At 41.3% G+C, this 19,552-nt stretch overlaps 1 protein-coding gene across 1 annotated transcript in view; it reads right to left on the bottom strand.

Moving 5' to 3' along the window:
* The window catches only part of BEND7 (BEN domain containing 7), a gene marked incomplete at both ends in the record, with an annotated part of 45,932 nt that overhangs the window by 24,211 nt on the left and 2,169 nt on the right, over nucleotides 1-19,552 (bottom strand). Inside the window, 3 exons of the mRNA XM_079545854.1 lie at nucleotides 1,245-1,367; nucleotides 6,916-7,215; nucleotides 17,911-17,994. Coding sequence (XP_079401980.1) covers nucleotides 1,245-1,367; nucleotides 6,916-7,215; nucleotides 17,911-17,994 — 507 coding nt within the window. The remainder of the gene's footprint in view (nucleotides 1-1,244; nucleotides 1,368-6,915; nucleotides 7,216-17,910; nucleotides 17,995-19,552) is intronic.

Raw genomic sequence — 19,552 nt, 5'->3', positions numbered from 1 at the left:
TAACTCTCACTCACAAGTCATTTTTAATCAGGCACATAATGCAACCAGTTTAACTGTGCAAAGAATCCCCTGTCCCAGCCAGGACTTTAAAACTGGGCCTTCGTGTCCTTTGTTGTAAATGGATGACTTTTTGAAAAGCATTTCCAGTGCAATACAGATTACAAAATCTGTCTGATCCTTCTCTTGGCTCACTGATAAGCCCTTCACTCCACCCATATTTGTGTAATTACTCCACACTCCCTATTCTTAAGAGCTGGTACTGTACAGCTACCATAAGAGAAAAATCTCCATAGCTCCACTCCCTGTCATTCACAACAGATGGGGAACTCAACTGACAAAACCCCCAATCTAACTCTTCATTAATATCTACACTAATTTTTATGAAGTATGGAGGCTGCAGCTTCATTGCAGCCTACAATGAACCACTTAATTCCCAGCTGCCCATTATCTTAGAATCATAGAACCACCCATGTTGGAAAAGATCATCTAGTCCAACCGTCCAGCCACCACCAATATCTCCCCACAAAACCAAGTCCCTTAGCACAACATCTAAACATTTCTTGAACATCTGGTTCTAATGCTTTTCTGGCACTGCACAGCTCTTAACCCAGCAGAAACCCAGCCCTCAGAGTGTTCCCCAACAAACAGATTCCTGCTAGCCCCATTGGAAGCTGAACATAGCTCAACAGAGGAGCTGATAAGCCAGCCTGAAGAACAGGAGAGCTCACAACATACAGCAGCTAGCTCAGCTTAGGCTATCGTGAAGCTGGAACTTGAAAGATCTTTAAATGAAATGTTATACAATAACCTCAAGTTGCCTTCCAAATTTGTTTTAGTTTTGTTTTCCCTAATGTTAGTGAACTAGGTAGTGGCAGGTAAAGAAGCATCTCCCAGTTCTGAACAAATACACACAAACTGGGGACAGATATGGCATCTAAGCATACCAGGCCTACCATTCAGTCTCCATTACTACAGCATCTAGACACACATTAGTCTTCTCAAATTTAGCCACGAAAGATTCTTAAAAGTTAATGTCTCCTGTTATGGGTAAGGATCTGGCCCTGAGAAATAAAAATCATATTTCCACAGAGCCTGTGCAAATTTCACTTTGAACAATGTGTCATTAAAGCAGAAAACAACTCAAGTTCTGCTTCTTTCTACCTACAGGCAGACTTCTCTCTACCAGACCATTTCTCCAACAAGGAGATGCCAGTCATGGACACGCATGGGACTGGTCATTGTACCTGACTGAATCTGGATCAGTTTCCTCATGGTCTTGAGCTCCTGAAGAATAGCCTGTAGAGTTGACTGGCAATTACATGTACAGCAGTTTGGTCCAATTGATGAATTCACCATTGGGATTTCTCCTGAAAGAGAGAGGAAAGAAATAGGGGAGAGATTATGTAATCCACAAATATAATAAAAATAAAAATGACCCACAAGCACTTGAAGCTGTTATCAATACACTTGATCATGAAATTAGATCCAAAGCAAAAAAGCAAATAATTTTCTATGTGGTCCTTTAAGAGGAAGAGGCTGCTAGGTTTTATCCAATTGCTAGTATGTGCAATTATATACAGTAGGGGATGGCTCAGAGCCTGAATACAATGCACTCTTCACAGCAGGGCTCTCTATTGTCAGGCTAGTTCATCCTGAATAACAATAGCACCAAACCTCATTATAAACATACTCACTTTATCACGCACAAAAAAGCCCATCTCTCAGAGCAGTCCTACAAAGAATGAAGACAGGCTGCGTAATAAAGGTTTATACTGCACATTCAATGGGGGCCTTAGAACTTTTAAACTGCTTGAATGTTGCATGTGATTCTTTACCACATGAACTGAGAATGAAAATAAAATCTTCTATTCAGAGAAAAAGAAAAAGAAAAAAAATAAAAAAGCAGACTAGAAATGAACCACCAGCAAGGAAATCTTTCAGATTTGCTCCTCTGTCACCAAATGTGGAATTGTTTCTAATGGCATGTTTTCCAATACTGCAGCCTACAAGATGGGTTTTCTGAAGTTTCTCTGATGATTCACATTGTATTTGAACAGATTCTCCTTTTGTAGTAGCTCTTACCAGTGTTTAACTGAATTTACACAATTCTACCTCTTTGCAATGATATTGTTACTGCCTTGGCTTCCAGATGTTTGGCACAGTAGGTCCTCAATTAGGGCAGGCTGTAACAGCTCGAAGTTTTCAAGCTTTACCTGAACAGTTGTATCCTGTGCTTTAGTTTGAAATAATAGCATGGCTTTAATATTGCAATAAACAAACAAACAAATCCAAAATACAATAAAACTCCTAGGAATATCTGCTTGAAACTGAGGCCAGATGGACCATACCTCCCTTCGTTTCAGAATGTGCTTAGCATCATTTAAATTGATGGCTATTTTACTGCTAGTCAAAGCATGCAAGAGGAGGGATGATCACTTTATGAAGATATACATGAATGGATGGAACAAAAATCATCTCACTTGGTGTCACATGTGGTGGACTTCAGAGGGTGTATTTCCCTTTTTTTTCCTATATCCTGACAGTTATCAGGTGCCCTTTAATCATTTCTTAGCTAAAGTGAACACAAGCAACTCATTTTATCCTTGCTCATAAATCCTTCCATTTTTTCATTATTACTTTTGCTTTCCTCTGAAGCCAAACCAGTTATTAATACCTTTTTAGGTTTGGTTTGCATTCTTTTCATCAGAGCTCCACTGATGTCAGACCTGTACACATTCTCTGATTTCAATTTTCATTTGCAATGGCTAATGGCAACCTAGCCCCAGCTGAACTGATCCAACCCTTTCTTAGGTCTTTCAGTGTGCCCTGTGCTTCTCAAAACTCCCTTTCCGAGGTTCTTGTTCTCTGTCCACTTCCATTCAGCCTGTTAGGCGTTATGCAAAATCCATCATACCTGAGAAGAGTGGTGATTTTTCTCCCAGAAATGGGTTACGTGTGAAACTAAATCTGAAAGACTCCTGCTAAAACAAAACTGGATTATTGACTCAGCACAACCCTGCTTAGTTTGAACTCATCCTTCCTTTGTATCCTATACTTTCACACTGAAAGCTCCTTGGGGCATAGATTGGATTTTCCTCCTTTGAGTGGCTCATGAAGTGTTTTTAGCCCTCTGTAACATTTTTTTTTTCTTTCTGTACTTGTTAAGCTTTGTAACAGGTAACTCAGAACCCTTGAATTTGGCTCCAACACCCTTTTGCCTATTTGCTGATGTAGACTTTTTAAAGCAGATGTGAAGGTCAAGACTACTTTCAAATTTAATAGCATCAGCATAACTCTGTGCTTTCCATTAAGACAAGCAGGCATGGCAGAAATGGAGCATGTTTCCCAGAAACATAGCGTCCCAGAAAATTAGGAAAGTTTATTAATTAGAGAAATGCACAGTAAGAAAATCCTACTCATCCCTTCCTCCAGGCTATACCTTTCTCACTTCTCTGTTGTTTTAGATTAATATGTTCCTTAGGATAAGACTTACGGCTTCATCAGAATCAAGTATTCAAACTGGGACTCTGGAAATAGTATCTGGGAGACTACAGAGGGAGACAGGGCTCCTGGCTTTTGTTTTCCTCTTAACAAAAACTCTACATTGTGGTGAATTACTCGTAAAAATTGGACAAAGCCAATTCCACCACTAAATACCTGTACATCCTCCTTGTTGCAATGTAACACAATCCTAATGAAAGCACGCAAGCACTGAGGCTCCCCATGGAAAACCAAAAGGTCTATTTTCCCACTGAGGCATGGGGGATTTACATTATAATCCCCATTAGCATTGATAGAAATTACCCATGTAAATCTACCATAGATACTGGAAACGGGAAAAGAGACCACCAATATTTCAAATCAAAGCAGGGTTCTACTGACTTCATACATATTCATGAGGGTTTTTTATTTTATTTCTACCCTCCCTCTTCTGATCAGCTTCTGTTTTGTAAGAAACATCTTGTAGAGTGTTCTCAGTCATTGTTCCAAGCACTACCTTTATCATTTTTAGAGGACAAAAGCAACCCTTTTCAACTTGTTATAAATCAATTTTTAATTTCAAAAAGAGAACAGACTTTTTATTTTTATGAAGGAGTCTTTAAAGAGCCATCTCCTTCTCTTTTGGAAGCTAGCCAGCATGTGAATTTGATACTGGCTCATATGATTGAGAGAAGACAGAAATACATCACAGAACTACACTGCTTCCCCTGTGTGTGCAGCAAGTAGCCCAGGACAGTGGTTCTTACAGCTGGATCTGCTGAGAGTAAATTCATTTAGTGTAATATTGCTATGCAAGTTTATATTTGAAAAGCATACAAGTGAAATCCATTGCAAACAGTCTTGGCGTAACCAAAAAAAGAAATCCAGCTGCTACATCACTGCCAGATTACCTACAGGACAGAAGAAGTGAAACTATTTCAGACAGACTCGAGTCTGGTGGCTGTAATTGGATAGGCATGCTCATCACTCTTTATAGCCCTAAGATGCTTCTGCTAAAATCAGCGGGTCACAGACATCGACATGACATCCTGACTTGCAGAACTGCTGCCTTAAGTCCAGTTTGGAACAAATCACTTTGCTTTGCTTTTTCTTCCTTCTGTTGCTCATTCCTCCTTCCCTCTTTTTTGTCTGTTCTTTGCCAATATCTTTTTCACAACTGCCTTCTACACCAGAATTTATTGAACATTAATTCCAGCCTTTTCCTGAACCACCTTCACCATGCAAGTAAATACTAGATGATCTGAGATGCCCATTACATTCAAATTTGAGTAATTCAGGCAGCCTACAGTGAATATCTGCCAAACCCTAGCTTCCCATCCAATATCTATCCTATGGACAGAAATGGTTTCTTTACTCGTATCACCAGCTACAGGGGCCTGGATATCTCCCCAGTCATCACCTAAGCCTGACAAACCTAGGTTATAATCCTGTGCCCTGAACAGTGCTCTTCTGTCCCCAGAAAACTGTGCTAGATGAGGAGCACTCACAGAGATCACTTGCAGCCCATGTCATTTGCTTTCTTTTGACAGACTGGGCACCACAACCCAAGCAGAGAGACTGCCCAGCAAGATCCACAACACCCAGCTGGAGGCAGAACCTGTAATCTGCCCTCAAAGAACTGGGCAAGCCGCCTCTCAAAGGTGGCCAGGGGAGAGGGCCCACACCCAGCTTTATGTAATAGCCTAAAGATTACATTCCTTTCTGCAGCAGAAGAGCTGCAAAGGGAGGGGTGAAAGGTGTCTCCACCCGGGCTCCTTCAGTGCACTTCCCCAACAGATGGGAGATGTGGGCATCCATTCTGCAGGGACAGTGAGACCACTCAACCCCAACTACCCCAACTGACTTTCTCAGAGATTATTGAGGGAAATCAACAGTCAGCCAAAAATCTCTTCTCCTCATACAGAAAATATAAAATACTAAAGAGCTGACATTTTCTTGCAGATGGGGCCAAATCCCATCAACATGGTTTAGTTCACATGCTGAATCAGGCCCCTGAGGGGGAAATAGGTGCTGCTCCACCTACTTTCTGGATCCAGGAACAGGCACCTAAGCTGTGCAGGCTCAGGCACTTCTATGCATGCTGAGAACTGTCCCTGCAGGTGCCCAGGAACTCTCAGGCCAAAGAGGGAGCCAGGTCCTTCCACACTTAAAATCCCACTACAGTATGCATAGATTGGATTTTGCATTCAAGTCTAAAACAAGCATTAGGTCCCTCTTTGCCCCTGCATCTGACTCTAAGTTACACTGTATCTTTAAATAGCAGCTGTCTTTTTTTTCTTTCCCCCTTTTTTTTTTTTTTTTAAAGTAAGTGTTACAAAACAAACAAACCTAGCATGACTTACTGCAACCTTTCTCCACATCACCTGGTACAGCTGAGTGAATCACTGTCTATAGGGAGAAACACTCAGTCCTATGAAACTTAAGTCTGTGTATCTTTCAGTGCAGGGATGACACTTCCTATAGGGCAGTACTGAGAATACAATAGAACTTTTTTTTGTATGATACAAGCAATGGGAGCATATTTGCCTTTAGATAAGGACACATAACTGTACAGGAAGTCTGAATACCTTCAGAGTCAACTAGAAACTGCAATCTACAGAAAGTGCAATCTATATAATATACATTTTTTGCCTACCAGATGACAGAACTGAGGTGCTCCTTTAATATGAAAACCCTTCTAAGTGCAAGGCTGAATATCTGGAGGAAAAACCTTAATTTGGATTGTTAAAGAAGACCTTCAAGATTCTGGCAGTAAAACCTTTGTTCTTTCTGGTACTGATGACAGTAAGAGAAATGAATTCAAAGGACACCTCCTCCCCCCCCCCCCCCTTACTTTAATATAGAATTCTCTGCCAGAACAAGATGGACCACTGTCCTGTACATGCTATTCATAGGTAGGCTCCATCCTCTCTCGTCTCCAGTGATGCTATCAGAATAAGACCCTGTAGCTACACTGGGATTTTGTACCTTAAATTCAGCAAAGAGTTGTAAGCCTGATTCCATCAGCTTATGACAGTGAACTAGAATCCTGCTTCATGAGAAGTGTCACAACAATGCTACATTACTCATTGCAAAGAGGAGTGGTAGAATTTGACATTTAATTAGGTATGAATATAATAACAATGGCCAAAGCTGTTTTAAGAAGTACTGTAAAGAAATTAAGCCTATATAACAGAATTGAGTAATTTTGTCCTATCACCAGGAATCCGTTTTAAAACCTAAGACAGATGGTAGCAAAAAGCACTATGCCCGCTTTCACACCTTTTCAAAGTGATAACTATGTGCCCATTTTGTTGACTCTGAACTACAACTGATTTCAGCGCAGCGGTATCATAAATCATCAGAATAAAGGCAGAAACTTAGTGCAGCACAAGGGAAAATAAAAAAAAAAAAGCACTATTCTTAGTATCATACCATTGGATGCCATGGTCCGTGTCTGATTTTGGAACGTTTTGGATCGAGTTCCATATTGCCCTGAAAAATGGTTATCTTGGGGTGATAATTCATTCCATGCGTCGCTCTCACAAGGATGAAGGCTCTCCTCAGACTCCTCAGGGGGATCCAGGCGCTGGGCCCAGGCTAAGTCTAAATCCTGGGGCTCCTCCTTCAGTTTTTCTCCTTCTTTGCCAACTCGCTGATAGATTCTTCCAGCGCTGTCATTCAGTAATCTTCTCATCCCTGTAATTTGTTTTTTAATTTCCCGGCTTTCATCTCCTAATGAAAACAGAGCCACAGTTATCACTGTAAATTAGCAAAAACGGTAATGGGTTGAGATTAGTGATTTTAGATGCCAGTACATTTCTAGCTGCTGGAATACAAAAGTAAATAAATAAAAAAGAGAAAGACACGGTTGAACAGCAGTGGGTACGTCCCGGGCTACGCTTTAACACAGCAATGGTTGAGATCTTGCATGGTTAAAAGACCTGCTGAACTTGGCTTTCTTCATGCCATTTCTAAAGCTTTGATGAGCAAGATTATTTTTCTGCAGAAGGAAATAATAATAGCTAGAGCAGTTTCAAATATTCTATCCTTTTAAGAGACTGATCCTATTCAGGCATTGACATCACTGAATATTTTCTGAGTACAGCCTAAGGAATCAGACCTTTATGTATCAGCTTGCTATATGCTTAAGAATAGATCCTACAAAGAAAAAAAACACAAAGTAATCGCAACACACATACACAGAGTGTAACACTGCATCTATTGATCTTAATAAACAGGATCAGTTCCTCACTTCACAGAATTTAATATTGCCAGATTATACAGGAATAAATTAAAAAGCAGCTAATAACGTATAACTGTACACAGCCTAACTGCTGGATGTCTTCAAAATGTAGATTATGGGCACAAAATGAAAACGCATACAAGAAAAATGTGTCTGTTTCAAATAAATCCAGGACATTTAAATAATAACAATTACATACTTTAATACTCCTGGCTCCATTTAAGTATTAGTTTTATGTAGGAAACTGCTGATCGCACAATGAATATACATGTTTTGAGTAGATAGTAGCTATTTTGCTCATAAAAGCATACATTACATTTCACTAGTAATAAGGAGGTGTTCATAACCACTGCTGAAATAGGAAGCTTCTCTTTTTTAATGGTAATAGAAAAATCAAACATCTTAAGCAAATGGAATAACAAAGATCAAGAAACTGATGGATCAACTCTTCTTACACAGTGTACTTGGTACAGCAATACTTGGTACCCCCAAAGCAATTTGCATTCCCACTTCCCCAGATAAACTGATTTTTAGGAAAAATAGAAAAGAAAATTTCAGGAGAAATAAAAACAAAACTCTCCAAAATCCAAACCGCAGCGTGCATCGGCTCTGGTACAACAACAAAACACATGAAAGTGTGCTAATGCCTGGCACGTCAACTATTTTATCAATGCAACAGTGCCATTCGCTTGCCTAAACTTAGGCACGTGCTCAGATAGCTGGCTAAGCCGGTTAGGGGTTAAAAAAGCAGCAGCACACTTTGGCCAAGCTCAGCATGCCCAGGGACACGTAGCACCCAGAGAGGGAGCTGCTGACAGGGCCTCTAAGCGAGCCGTACGGTCAGAGCTCGCCTGTGCTGAATCAGTGCAGCTCCCACTTGACCCGACACCCTGGTTCCGCTTGGCACAGAACCAGCTAGCTCTAACCCACCCCAACCACAGCAGGAAAAGTGGGTGGCTTTCAGGAAAGCTTCTGGTCTGAACTTCGAAAATAGCTGACAGCCCCATGCAGAGATACTAGAATGCTGTCTTCGCTCCAGCTGAAGCATTGAGAAAAAGCCATCTGCAGGGAAGTTCCACATGACGCGTATTTTGCTGTTTTGTCTGCCGATTTATGTGTGTGTATGATTTAATTAACAAATGACACTCGTTGGACTCAAGCCAGACAGGGGTTCACTGTTTCACTTCCCAGCCTCAATGGGAAATGAGAGGCCACGGAGCACCATGGGATCACAGTTACAGTTCACTCCTGGCTCTAAGCTGAGGGCTGCCTTTCCCAGCCACTCCGAGTTCCAAATGCTCCCATAAAATCCCTTACCATCACTCCCTTCTTTAAAGCTCTCCCAGAGCTTTATGTTAGCAATTCCCACTGGCCTTCAATGGCAACATGTAGGTAGGATCAAAAAGAATTCCCACCCACTTTCTTCTATTGGGTTTAGTGACTGTATGCACCATTGCTGGTCAGGTGACTCATTGTCTGAAAGATTAAATTTCCCTTACCCAATTACATAAAATATTAATTGAGCCTATTCTGCCTTGATTCAGGTCACATGTTTCTTTTTATAGAGGTCTTCCTCTATAATGACATGAACACATGTCATTTGTCTCCAAACAGAAAAAAAACTGCATGCGTATCACAACAAACAAAGAACTTGCTGGAAGCTCAGGTTAAGTATATCTTTGCATTTAAATCTCTTGGATCCCTACTTTAAATGGGGAGACTTCCCATTTATGAACTGCTTTTTCTCCTCCCAAAAATGTCTTCTCATTGGAAGGAAGGTCCTTGAAAACATAATATTGAATATTAGGCAAAGCCTGTAGCACTCAAGTTTACAACAACCCATTCACTCGTGCCACCCAGTTATGACTTCTCCATCTTTTTGTGGTTTTTATTTTGTAACTGCCCAGCTACTGCAGCAGCCTTCCCAAAACCATCTGCCTCAGTGCACATGCTGTCATTGAAACAGATTTAACTTCTCACTCTCCCATTACCAATACAAGCTGGGAGATGAAAGAATTGAGCACAGCCCTGCTGAAAAGGACTTGGGGGTACTGGTGGATAGGAAGCTGGACATGAGCCAGCAATGTTTCCTCACAGCCCAGAAAGCCAACTGTATCCTGGGCTGCATCACAAGAAGTGTGGCCAGCAGCGTGAGAGAGCTGATCCTGCCCCTCTGCTCTGTGCTGGTGAGGCTTCACCTGGAGTGCTGCGTCCAGATGGGGAGTCCTCAGTACAGGAGAGATGTGGGCCTGTTGGAGTGCAACCAGAGGAGAGCCAAAAATGATCCACTGAATGGAACACCTCTCCTATGAGGACAGGCTGAGAGAGCTGGGGCTGTTCAGCCTGGAGAAGAGAAGGCTGTGAGGTGACCTGAGAGTGGCCTTTCAAGTATCTAAAGGGGACCGACATGAAAGAAGGGGACAGACTCTTTAGCAGGGTCTGTTGTGACAGAACAAGGGGAAATGGCTTCAAGCTCAAAGAGAGGAGATTCAGGTTGGATATAAGTTAAAAGTCTTTTACAGTGAGGGTGGTGAGGCACTGAAACAGGTTGCTCAGAGATATGGGTGATGCCCTGTCCCTGGAGACTTCCAAGGCCAGGCTGGATCAGGCCCTGGGCAACCTGATCTAGCTGTGGTGTCCCTGTTCACTGCAGGGCAGTTGGACTAAATGGCTCTCAGATGTCCCATCCACCTCTAAGGATTCTATGATTCTATCTCACCTGCCTGCTAGCTTGAGCCCAATGACAGCATTCTGCTACCAGCAATTCCACTGCTAATCATCTTCACAGATAACAACAACATAAGTTTAAAAAATAAAAAAAAAAGGAACATCAGGTGCCAAGAAAAAAACAAAGCTCAAACTGCTACATCCTAGGGAAGAGGTTTTAAACTAAAAGCAGAGAGATTTAGATTAGATATTAGAAGAAAATTCTTTACTCAGAGTGGAGGCACTGGTGCTGCTGCCCAGAGAAGTTGTGGATGCTCCATCCATGGAGATGTTCAAGGCCAGGTTGGATGGGCCCTGGACAGCCTGAGATGGTGAGGGGCAGCCAGCCCACAGCATGGGCTGGAGCTGGGTGGGGTTTAAGGTCCCTTCCAACCCAAGCTATTCTATGACTCTAAAAGCCAGCCCTCCTTTCCAAATGCTGATCAGGATACCAAAGCACTGAAAAAAAAAAAATAATTGTATCACCCATCTGCAAAAGCCTCCTGAGACTGCAGCAAGGACTGGGAGGAACAGTGTTTGGAGTATGCAGCCCAGCCCATAAGCCAAAATTCCATTTCTCTTCCTTCTTTGGGACTTCTCCATCATGCTGGTGTGTATTCCAGCCTTCTTCTGGAAGCCACATGGGGGCACACTGAGGATTCCTCAGCACTCCTGGGGAGGTGGGAAGGCCTCCTACCAGCAGACTGAAGGCCAAGGTTTTGCTATTTAGATTGTCCATAATAATCCCTTTGGTTTTATTTCAAAGCAATGAGTTCATTTGCTAAGTATTGCTCAAAATAGATAAGCATGGCAAATTACAGCCCTGTTTAGGAACTTACAGGTGAACATATTAGTAATAGAAATGAATTAGCAATTTCTGTAAGAAGTTACTATTATAGTCATTTCTATGATGGCCCCCTAAATACAAACTTTTTTTCAGATGGCCTGATTCTGATTTTATAAAACAACAAAAGACAAAAATCTTTTCATAAATTCCAAATCAATTATTCATAAAAAGTAATCTTCCCCTAAATTAAATTCAGTCACTTGCCTTACTGAAAGTACGTGCAATGCTAAAGCGTACTGCTTTGAAAGCTCCAGATTTCAAATGCACAAATCTGAAACAAGTGTCCTAGTGATGACTGACATCCGTTAATAGAACTGTTAACAACCTTAGTTAATAAAGTATCATTGATAATTCATTAATTCAGTTCTTGCTCCTATATTTCTGAACATTTTCCACTATTATGCATATTAAACTTAATACACAAATATGGCTAAATGCCTACAAACAGATCACAGTTTTCCAAATAACTTGCCAAATACTATCAAAGTGCAACCTACAGTGACAAAATGGCATGCAAGCACACCCATATGTTAAAACATTAATTATTATTATTATTATTATAATTAATTAATTATATTCCAGCAAAAAACAGTGGTAACCAAATATGTAATTAATGTACATCTTCTGAACTGGATATATGAATGAGTGGAGCGAAGGTTGGCCGATAGGCTGTATAACATCTTTTTGTATAACATCTTTTTTCCCCTCTGACATACACAAACAACAAACACTCTTTTGGCTCGAGGATTTCAATATTTTGAAGTTTTTTTTTGTTTTGTTTTTTTTTGTTGGTTTTTTTTTTTTTTTTTTTTTTTTTTTTTTAGCACTTATGATAAATGTTTTGGGAAATATTCATGACTGGTCGACCTCATAAAAAGTCAGATTTTATCCTGTATTCTGGCAAACAACTCCTAAGGAAAACTTCCTTCCTTGGCTATGTATCAGGCTGCCCACGGAAGGAATGTTGTACCTCAGAGACCGCCACCCTCGTGTCAAACTGTGAACGAGTCCAGAAATCACTGAGGGTAAGAAAAGCAGCAAGAGGCCGCTAGACAAACACATGTGAACTGACAGTATGTGCCTGGCTTGTAATGAAACAGGGCTTCAGAGGTGAGGGAAAAGAACAAGGCGGCGCATATGGAAGTTTCAAGAGCTCAGAACTAATTGCAATGGAGCATGCAGGTTATATAATCAAACATATTAAATGCCAGTTCGTTAGGCACCGCTTGAATGCCGCTCTGCCTGGAGCAGGGCCAGCAAAATTCAGCTGCCCGCATCTGAAGAACTTGTGAGGGCTAATTCAGAGCCCTGCAGGGAATGGGGGAGGCACACGCCTTCCGTGCACAGCCTGCAGTGACCAAAGCACTGCTGTGAGTATCACATGGTATTCAAATGGCTCCTTAGAGAACAACACTTAGCCTAGGAGAAAGTTAGGCAGCCCTTCTCAGCAAAACTACATCCGTATCAAATTCCAGCTTTCAAACAGCTCTTTTTGCTGCTATTATCTTGCTCCTGAAACTGAAAATGGTGATGCTCAGCACAGAGAAAACAGAGGAGCCACGTGCATGCTTCCTTATCAGATCAAAGGTTTCCAAAATCAAATGGAAAGTTGTTGTGACTGCTCTGTGGATAACGTGAATTGGGCAATGGTAGCCAACCTGATTGGAGAAGTGCACACTTGTCAAAGAAGCGATCCCCATGTAAGCTGGCATGTAAGAGCCTACAGTGAAGCAGCACAGACAACAACACGCTTTTCAAATTAAAATCTTAGAACCCAAGTCAACAGGGAGAGCAGCTGTCACAAATGCAGTCAGGGGACAGGCAAGGAATGTGAGTTATGAGATGGAGACTTTCACTACCCCTAGCAGACAGAGAGATAGTTAAGAAATCCTAGTTAAGGCTTACCTTAATCTTACCACTGCTCTAAAATGTCATTTAGAAGCACTTCTCTTCATGTCATCACACAAAGCACCGCACTATATCTTCAGGTAAAGGGAAGCACCCTGAAATTAGACCTCACCCCACTGCAAACCTAAGCATGAAACACAGGGGTTTACTGATACCTCCACCTGCTGAAAGGCCCAGGTGGTTAATAAACATCCCCCCAATAAACATCCCAAACATCAGTATATGCAAACTGATCCACAGAATCAAAGCCAAGGGTTAGAGCCCGGGACCATTCAGAATTTTGGGTGTTATACACCGCTGGGGAATGAATCAGAAGCGACCCAAGAAGCACCTCAACAAAGTAACTCTTCTGAACAGTTGTTTGGTCCTGTTTCAGCAGTGCCCAGCAAGATCCAAAGCAGAAGTTGCAAACTCCATGCCAAGCTGTATCAGGTAGATCAGATCTCATGAAGCTACAAGTGAGCATTTATATACCACTGGGGTTGTATAATTAAAAATAATAATAACAGACGTGCACCAACTTCTTCTTGGAAATATCCTAGGTCAAGATCACACTTCAACCCCAAAGGGAAATGCTCTGTAAGGTTAGTTTATTTTATATATGTTCAAATGATCTTTTGTGCAGTCTTAATTATAGAAGCAATTATTGCAACAATCATACTTGGGATATAATTCTATTAAAAGTACCAAGGAACTTCACAGTGAAGTCAACTTCTTCCTCTACGAATAAATTGCAAAGGATATTATTTCTAGGACAGAATAAATTCTTGGAATTAGTGAGTAACTTATGCATCATTTCCCTGCTCCAAGAACACATTCTTTATTTTATCATGACACAGTCAAGTTATTAATCTGCTGCCTTCCATTTCAACAATGTGAAATGCTGTAAAATGCACAGACACCTGCATTACAGCACATTTCAGTTTCACTTTATATCAGTCATAAACATCTCTGCTTTGGACATCTCTCCAAAACAAATGCTCCAAGCACACTGTGTGTAGCATTCAATTTTATGAAACTATAAAAGTTCTTCACTGTTAATTACACAGACAAATGTCTCATCACACATTTGGTTACCAGGATAATATAATTAGTTTTCTACATTAACCTTTCAAACATAGAGCCTGAATTTCAAGTTGAAAGCATTGTAAAAACATTCAGCCTGGAGGTATATTATATTTCCGTTTCTTTTTGTGTTGATAATAAAATATTATGACTGAAAAGAAAAAAAAAAAAAAAACAACCAACAAACCAACAACAAAAACCCTATCCAATGTGGTATATGCAAAAGATAATCACAGACAAGCCACCTTTAACCAGGGCTGTCCATAGAACATGCCCCCTCATGGGTCAGTATCTCCAAGTCTGACAGAACGCTGATGCTGATCACTGGTTAAAGCTGAAAACAGGTCTGTCTTAAATCTCCATCATATCCAAGGTTTAAGCACTTCATTCTGGGCTGCCTCCTTCTTTTCAGACCGAGCACTCTCCTGATTTCAGACAAATAAACCCTCCCTTCAAAACATAAAAGATGGCAATCCTTGCCTACAAAACACAGTAGCAACATATTGATCCCAAATTTTGCAGAGGCTGTGCATCCTTTGCTCAGAAAGATGCAAATTCTCATTTATCATCTTAACAGAGCAAGGGATCAGAAAAGATGACAGGTTACCACATCTCCCACAAACAGCTTCTGCATCACACATGGAAGCTTAAACTTCATAAGCTAACCAGGCTCCATTTAAAAGTAGTTGAGCTTCACACTCACGTAGCCAACAGAAGTTGCTTCCAGCTCCACTCTGCTCTTGAGCCCAAGCTCCCTCTAATTCACAGCCCCATTTACACAAAGCCATCTTTTCCACGTGTGTGCAAAAAAAAGTACCATCTAGGTTCAATGCAGCTTTCCAGACAAACAGAATTCTTCAACTTACTCATCTGTATGGGAGTCAAAAGGAAAAAGCTAACCTCTTTTCAGCAGTCTGTGGGGACAGGACAAGGAGAAATGGCCATAAACTGGAACAAAGGAAGTTCCACACCAGTATGTAAAGGAACTTCTTCACAGTAAGGGCAATGGAGCACTGGAACAGGCTGCCCAGGGAGGTTGTGGAGCCTCTTTCCCTGCAGATACTCAAGACCCACCTGGATGCCCACCTGTGCAGCCTGCTGTACGAGCCTGCTTTGTAGGGGGTTGGACTCAGTGATATCTACAGCTCCCTTCCAACCCTTACAGTTCTGTGATTTACCTTGGAATCTCCCCTCTTCTCATGGGCACATCTTTTGAGCACACAACTGAAACGCGCACATTACATCCCAGAAAGCTTCACTGCTTCATTTGTAAAATGACATTAACATTTCCCCTTTTCTGCAGTGAATAGTTTCAGTGACATATTTTAACAGCCATTTACATACTAAAGGCTGCATCGTATTGAGGCCTCAACAGCTGTAGTCATCTCATGGATCAGTTAAAACACCTCCATCAGAGAACAAACTTGACTCTAAAGCAACAGCAGAGCACTTGTGTGGATACACTTCCAGGTTGATTTTTGGCATAAATCTTCAAAATTAAGTGAAGCAGGGATTATAACTTGAGACTTGTCTTTATTTATTCTCAGAAAGAGTGGTAAGGTACTGCAACAGGCTGCCCAGGGAGGTGGTAGAGTCACAATCCCTGGAGGTGTTCAAGGAAAGGGAAGATGTGGCACTGAGAGACATGATTTAGTGGGCATGGTGGACCAATGGCTGGACTGGATGACCTTAGTGGTCTTCCAAACCTTAGTGGTTATTAGGCTGCACACCAAGCTTGGGAAGGCATCATTCTCCCATCGTCCCTGGAGGAGAATGAAAAATTATCCCATGCAACACAGAATTTTTGGAAGAAAAACTGGAATGCCACATCCAGCCACCTCAGTTCTCCTCTGTAAAGGTGGGAGCTCAGAATTTAAGCACTTTCAGCTGAGTTCAGTTCCTGCCACTGCTTTGTCCGCATCTCAGATCACTGCCTTTGTCATTAGGAATCCAGATAAAAGTGGACCCCAATGTAAGCTACTGAGGACAAAGCAGAGAAAGCCAAGTGAGCTCTCAGTTCACAAATCCTGCACAGCTATACATTGTGTCAAATCAATGGAAAGTGAAAACTCGGGACATCTCTAGAAAATAAGTACCTTCTTTTCATAGCAGCTGAAGGTAGGCTCCAGAACTGCAATTCTGGGCTTCAACACCTTCAACTAAACAAGACTGTCCTCAGAAGATAAACAAATATTCAGGAGAGGATGCAACTAAACCAAATCACTTGGTCTGACTTGTGGCACCAATGTCAGCACCAACTCCTGTACATTCTTAGAAGTCTGCTGGCTTTAACAGCTAGATGCCTAACTCCTGCCAAAGCTTCTTCATGGCTTACGGTTGAAGAAAAAGCATTCAAAGTAAATAAGACCACACCAAAAACACACAGCACAGAATGCAAACAAAGTTTAGTGGCCATCTTCACACTTCTCCCCGGAAATGAGTGTAGGGAAGTAATATTTGCTCAAAATTCAAATGGTGAGAAGCTAAGAAGGAAATTTAACACTGCTCTCATCCCGGAGTAAATATTCTAACCATCACAAGATTCCACACTGTACAGGATGTCCCTCTTTTCTCTGTTTGCTGCTGACCTCTATGAGAGCAGATGGCACAGTGAATTAAGGAGACAAAGGCATTCTAGCCGCAGCTCAACTTCAGGTGCTGCTTCACATGCTCAGGACCAGCGCTTCTCACTGACTCTAGGGGGCAACACACACAGACTGCAGAAACCTTAAATCACCCTAAAAAAATGTTTAGGCTTGCACTGCAGCTAAGGATTGTCAGACAGCCCCAGATTTCTTGCTCTGAAGGCATCTGCTTTGTCCAAAGCCTGAGCACAGCGACCAAGAGTTTGCTTTGTATGGTAAGAGTCATTATTGCAGTTCAAAGCTTTGCTCTGATTCCTCTGAATTTTGCTCACTGTCCTTTCACAAAGAGGTTCAGCATCCAGAAGAGGTCCTGGTGGGATAGAGGGGGTCTGGAAGCAGGAAGACACATTCTACAGCAGAAGAGTTATGGAGGATAAGAAGCACACAGGCAGGAAAAATAAAGGCTCACAGATAACTAGTCCTATCACGCTGTACTATACATCTTGCTGCAGACTATATATTACTTCTCAGTTTTCTTTACACATTTTTAACTGTTGATTTAATTTAATTTTCCCATGGCAGGATTAGCAAGCAGCCTACAGAGGTGAAAGGACATTACATTAAGACAGCACATTAATCCTCTATCCCACCCAAGGCAGAAGCAAAACCAAACAAATAGCAGCTTCCTGGAAATTGAATTTCTGTTATCCAGATGTCAAAGATGTAATACCCCAATTACACAAACTACTGCCAGTGAAGCATGCCAGCAAATATGCAATGTAAATGGGGTGAGCACAGAGCTGCAAAACTGCAGAGTCAGCATCTGGCTCTCTGACTGAGTGATAATTAGCACTGTGTGTAGACACTAATAAACATTTACGTCTGAAATTACAACTTTTAGCAGCATTAATAAAGGATATATTGGCAATTCGGAGAATAAAAGGGTCTTGAAAAGAATGTCATATTAAACAATGGCAGGCACTTCCTGTGCTTGCACAGAGATTTTTTTTTTCCTCCCTAATTGCAAATGGCCACACTACGTTGCTCTGAAATTAATCAACACGAGCACATACCTAAAGAAATGGGTTGTGTTTCTTTGGTCTCCCCATTAACATCATTGCTGTAGTCAGAGATCTTATATATCTCATGATGGTAATCTGGAATGAAAAACGATAAAAAAAATTAGAACTCAAGTGATCTGGAAAAAATGAACACTGAACACATTGCTACAGTTTTACTGCATAATTTATCAATATATCTACAGTTTATTTCGTGTACATCAAATTAACCACAGAAAATGCACTTTGTATCAGCACCTCCTAAAAAAAATAAAAACAACTTTGTTCGCACTGGAGAGCTCAGATAAAATATTTCACAGATTTCAGGGAACAGCTATGCCTGTCCTAAATTACTGTGTTCATTTTCACAGCAAATTATCCCACCAGATGCCAATTATCTGGCTTCTTGCTTTACAGACAGAGAGATATACAGTGAAAACTCCAGCTTCCTAGAAACCAGGAAAACTTCCAAACTTCACCTCAATAAGAAAATCAGCAATATACATCAGAGGTGCATCTTTCAGCCATATCCCGATGTCAACAGCCTCTGAATTCTGAGGAAAGGAGGCTCAGAAACTAATGTCCACTACGACCCTAAAAAATGCATATTAGCATCTTATATTCAGAGGTGTTACAGGATACACACACAAAAAAATTAAATGTATTTCAAATGAATATTTTGCTGTGAGGGTCTCCATTGTAATCATCAGCATGTGTGCAGTAAAAACAGCTTTGTTTACATGTGTATACAGAAAGAATCGTAATTACAAGCAAAAAATATATATATGTATCTAAGGGCAACTCTCCTGGATTCTATTTCTGACTGCTACCCGCACGCACTTTGTCCTTAGGCAAGTCACTCAAGACTGAACAATATATTCAGTGTCTTGAAATAGCTGCCTCATCACCAAGCCCTGTAGAGCTGAAGCCCTCCCAACACTCTGTTAGCCCCTCTGAAAACCAGCTCTTACGTTTACCTGCCTCACAAAAAGTGAGGTGGGTATTAACTCCTGGAAGAGCATTTGGAGGGATTCAATTAAAAGGCACAAGAAAAAGGAAGGGCAGAACCAGCAGCTCCTCCTCTGAAGAGGAACACACCTGCCTTTCTGATGAAACAATCAGCTACAGAATTCTAAAGGTCTCCAACAAGTCAAACATTTTTTTGTTACACGCTGTTTATTTGTATAGTGTGACTGTCTTGATGGCTCAAAAGGAGGAACAGCCCAGTAAGTAAACCAGAATCAAGTATAACGCAGCACCACAAAAGAAAGACATGTCAGCAAGTTTGGGGGAAAAAAAAGGTAAAGAAAGGAACATACTGAAGTCAGCAGTGAAGTGCTAACCAAGTAAGTAGTGCTGGGGTTTTCTGAACCATGCAGAGGGAGAAAAGTGTATGGGCTGCCTGACATGTATGGGGTAAAGGTGAAATATGAGCTGCAGTATTGAGGAAGTAAAGGCTGTAAGTACAGAATTTATGCAGACTGCACTCAGAGCCCGCTAGCTTTTCTTCAAATTTTCTTATTTGCAAGTTCTGCTCAGAGCACACACATAGGAACTCAGAATTAGATGACTTATACATCTGTACACCTCAGACATACAGCTTACACGTGGTTTCTCCTCTAGCACTTCCCTGTGTGTGTCCAGCTGGGCACCGTCC

This window comes from Tetrao urogallus (genome assembly GCF_951394365.1).
Source record: "Tetrao urogallus genome assembly, chromosome: 1".
Taxonomy (NCBI): Eukaryota; Metazoa; Chordata; class Aves; order Galliformes; family Phasianidae; genus Tetrao; species Tetrao urogallus.
This window is presented reverse-complemented; position numbering and strand designations above follow the sequence as displayed.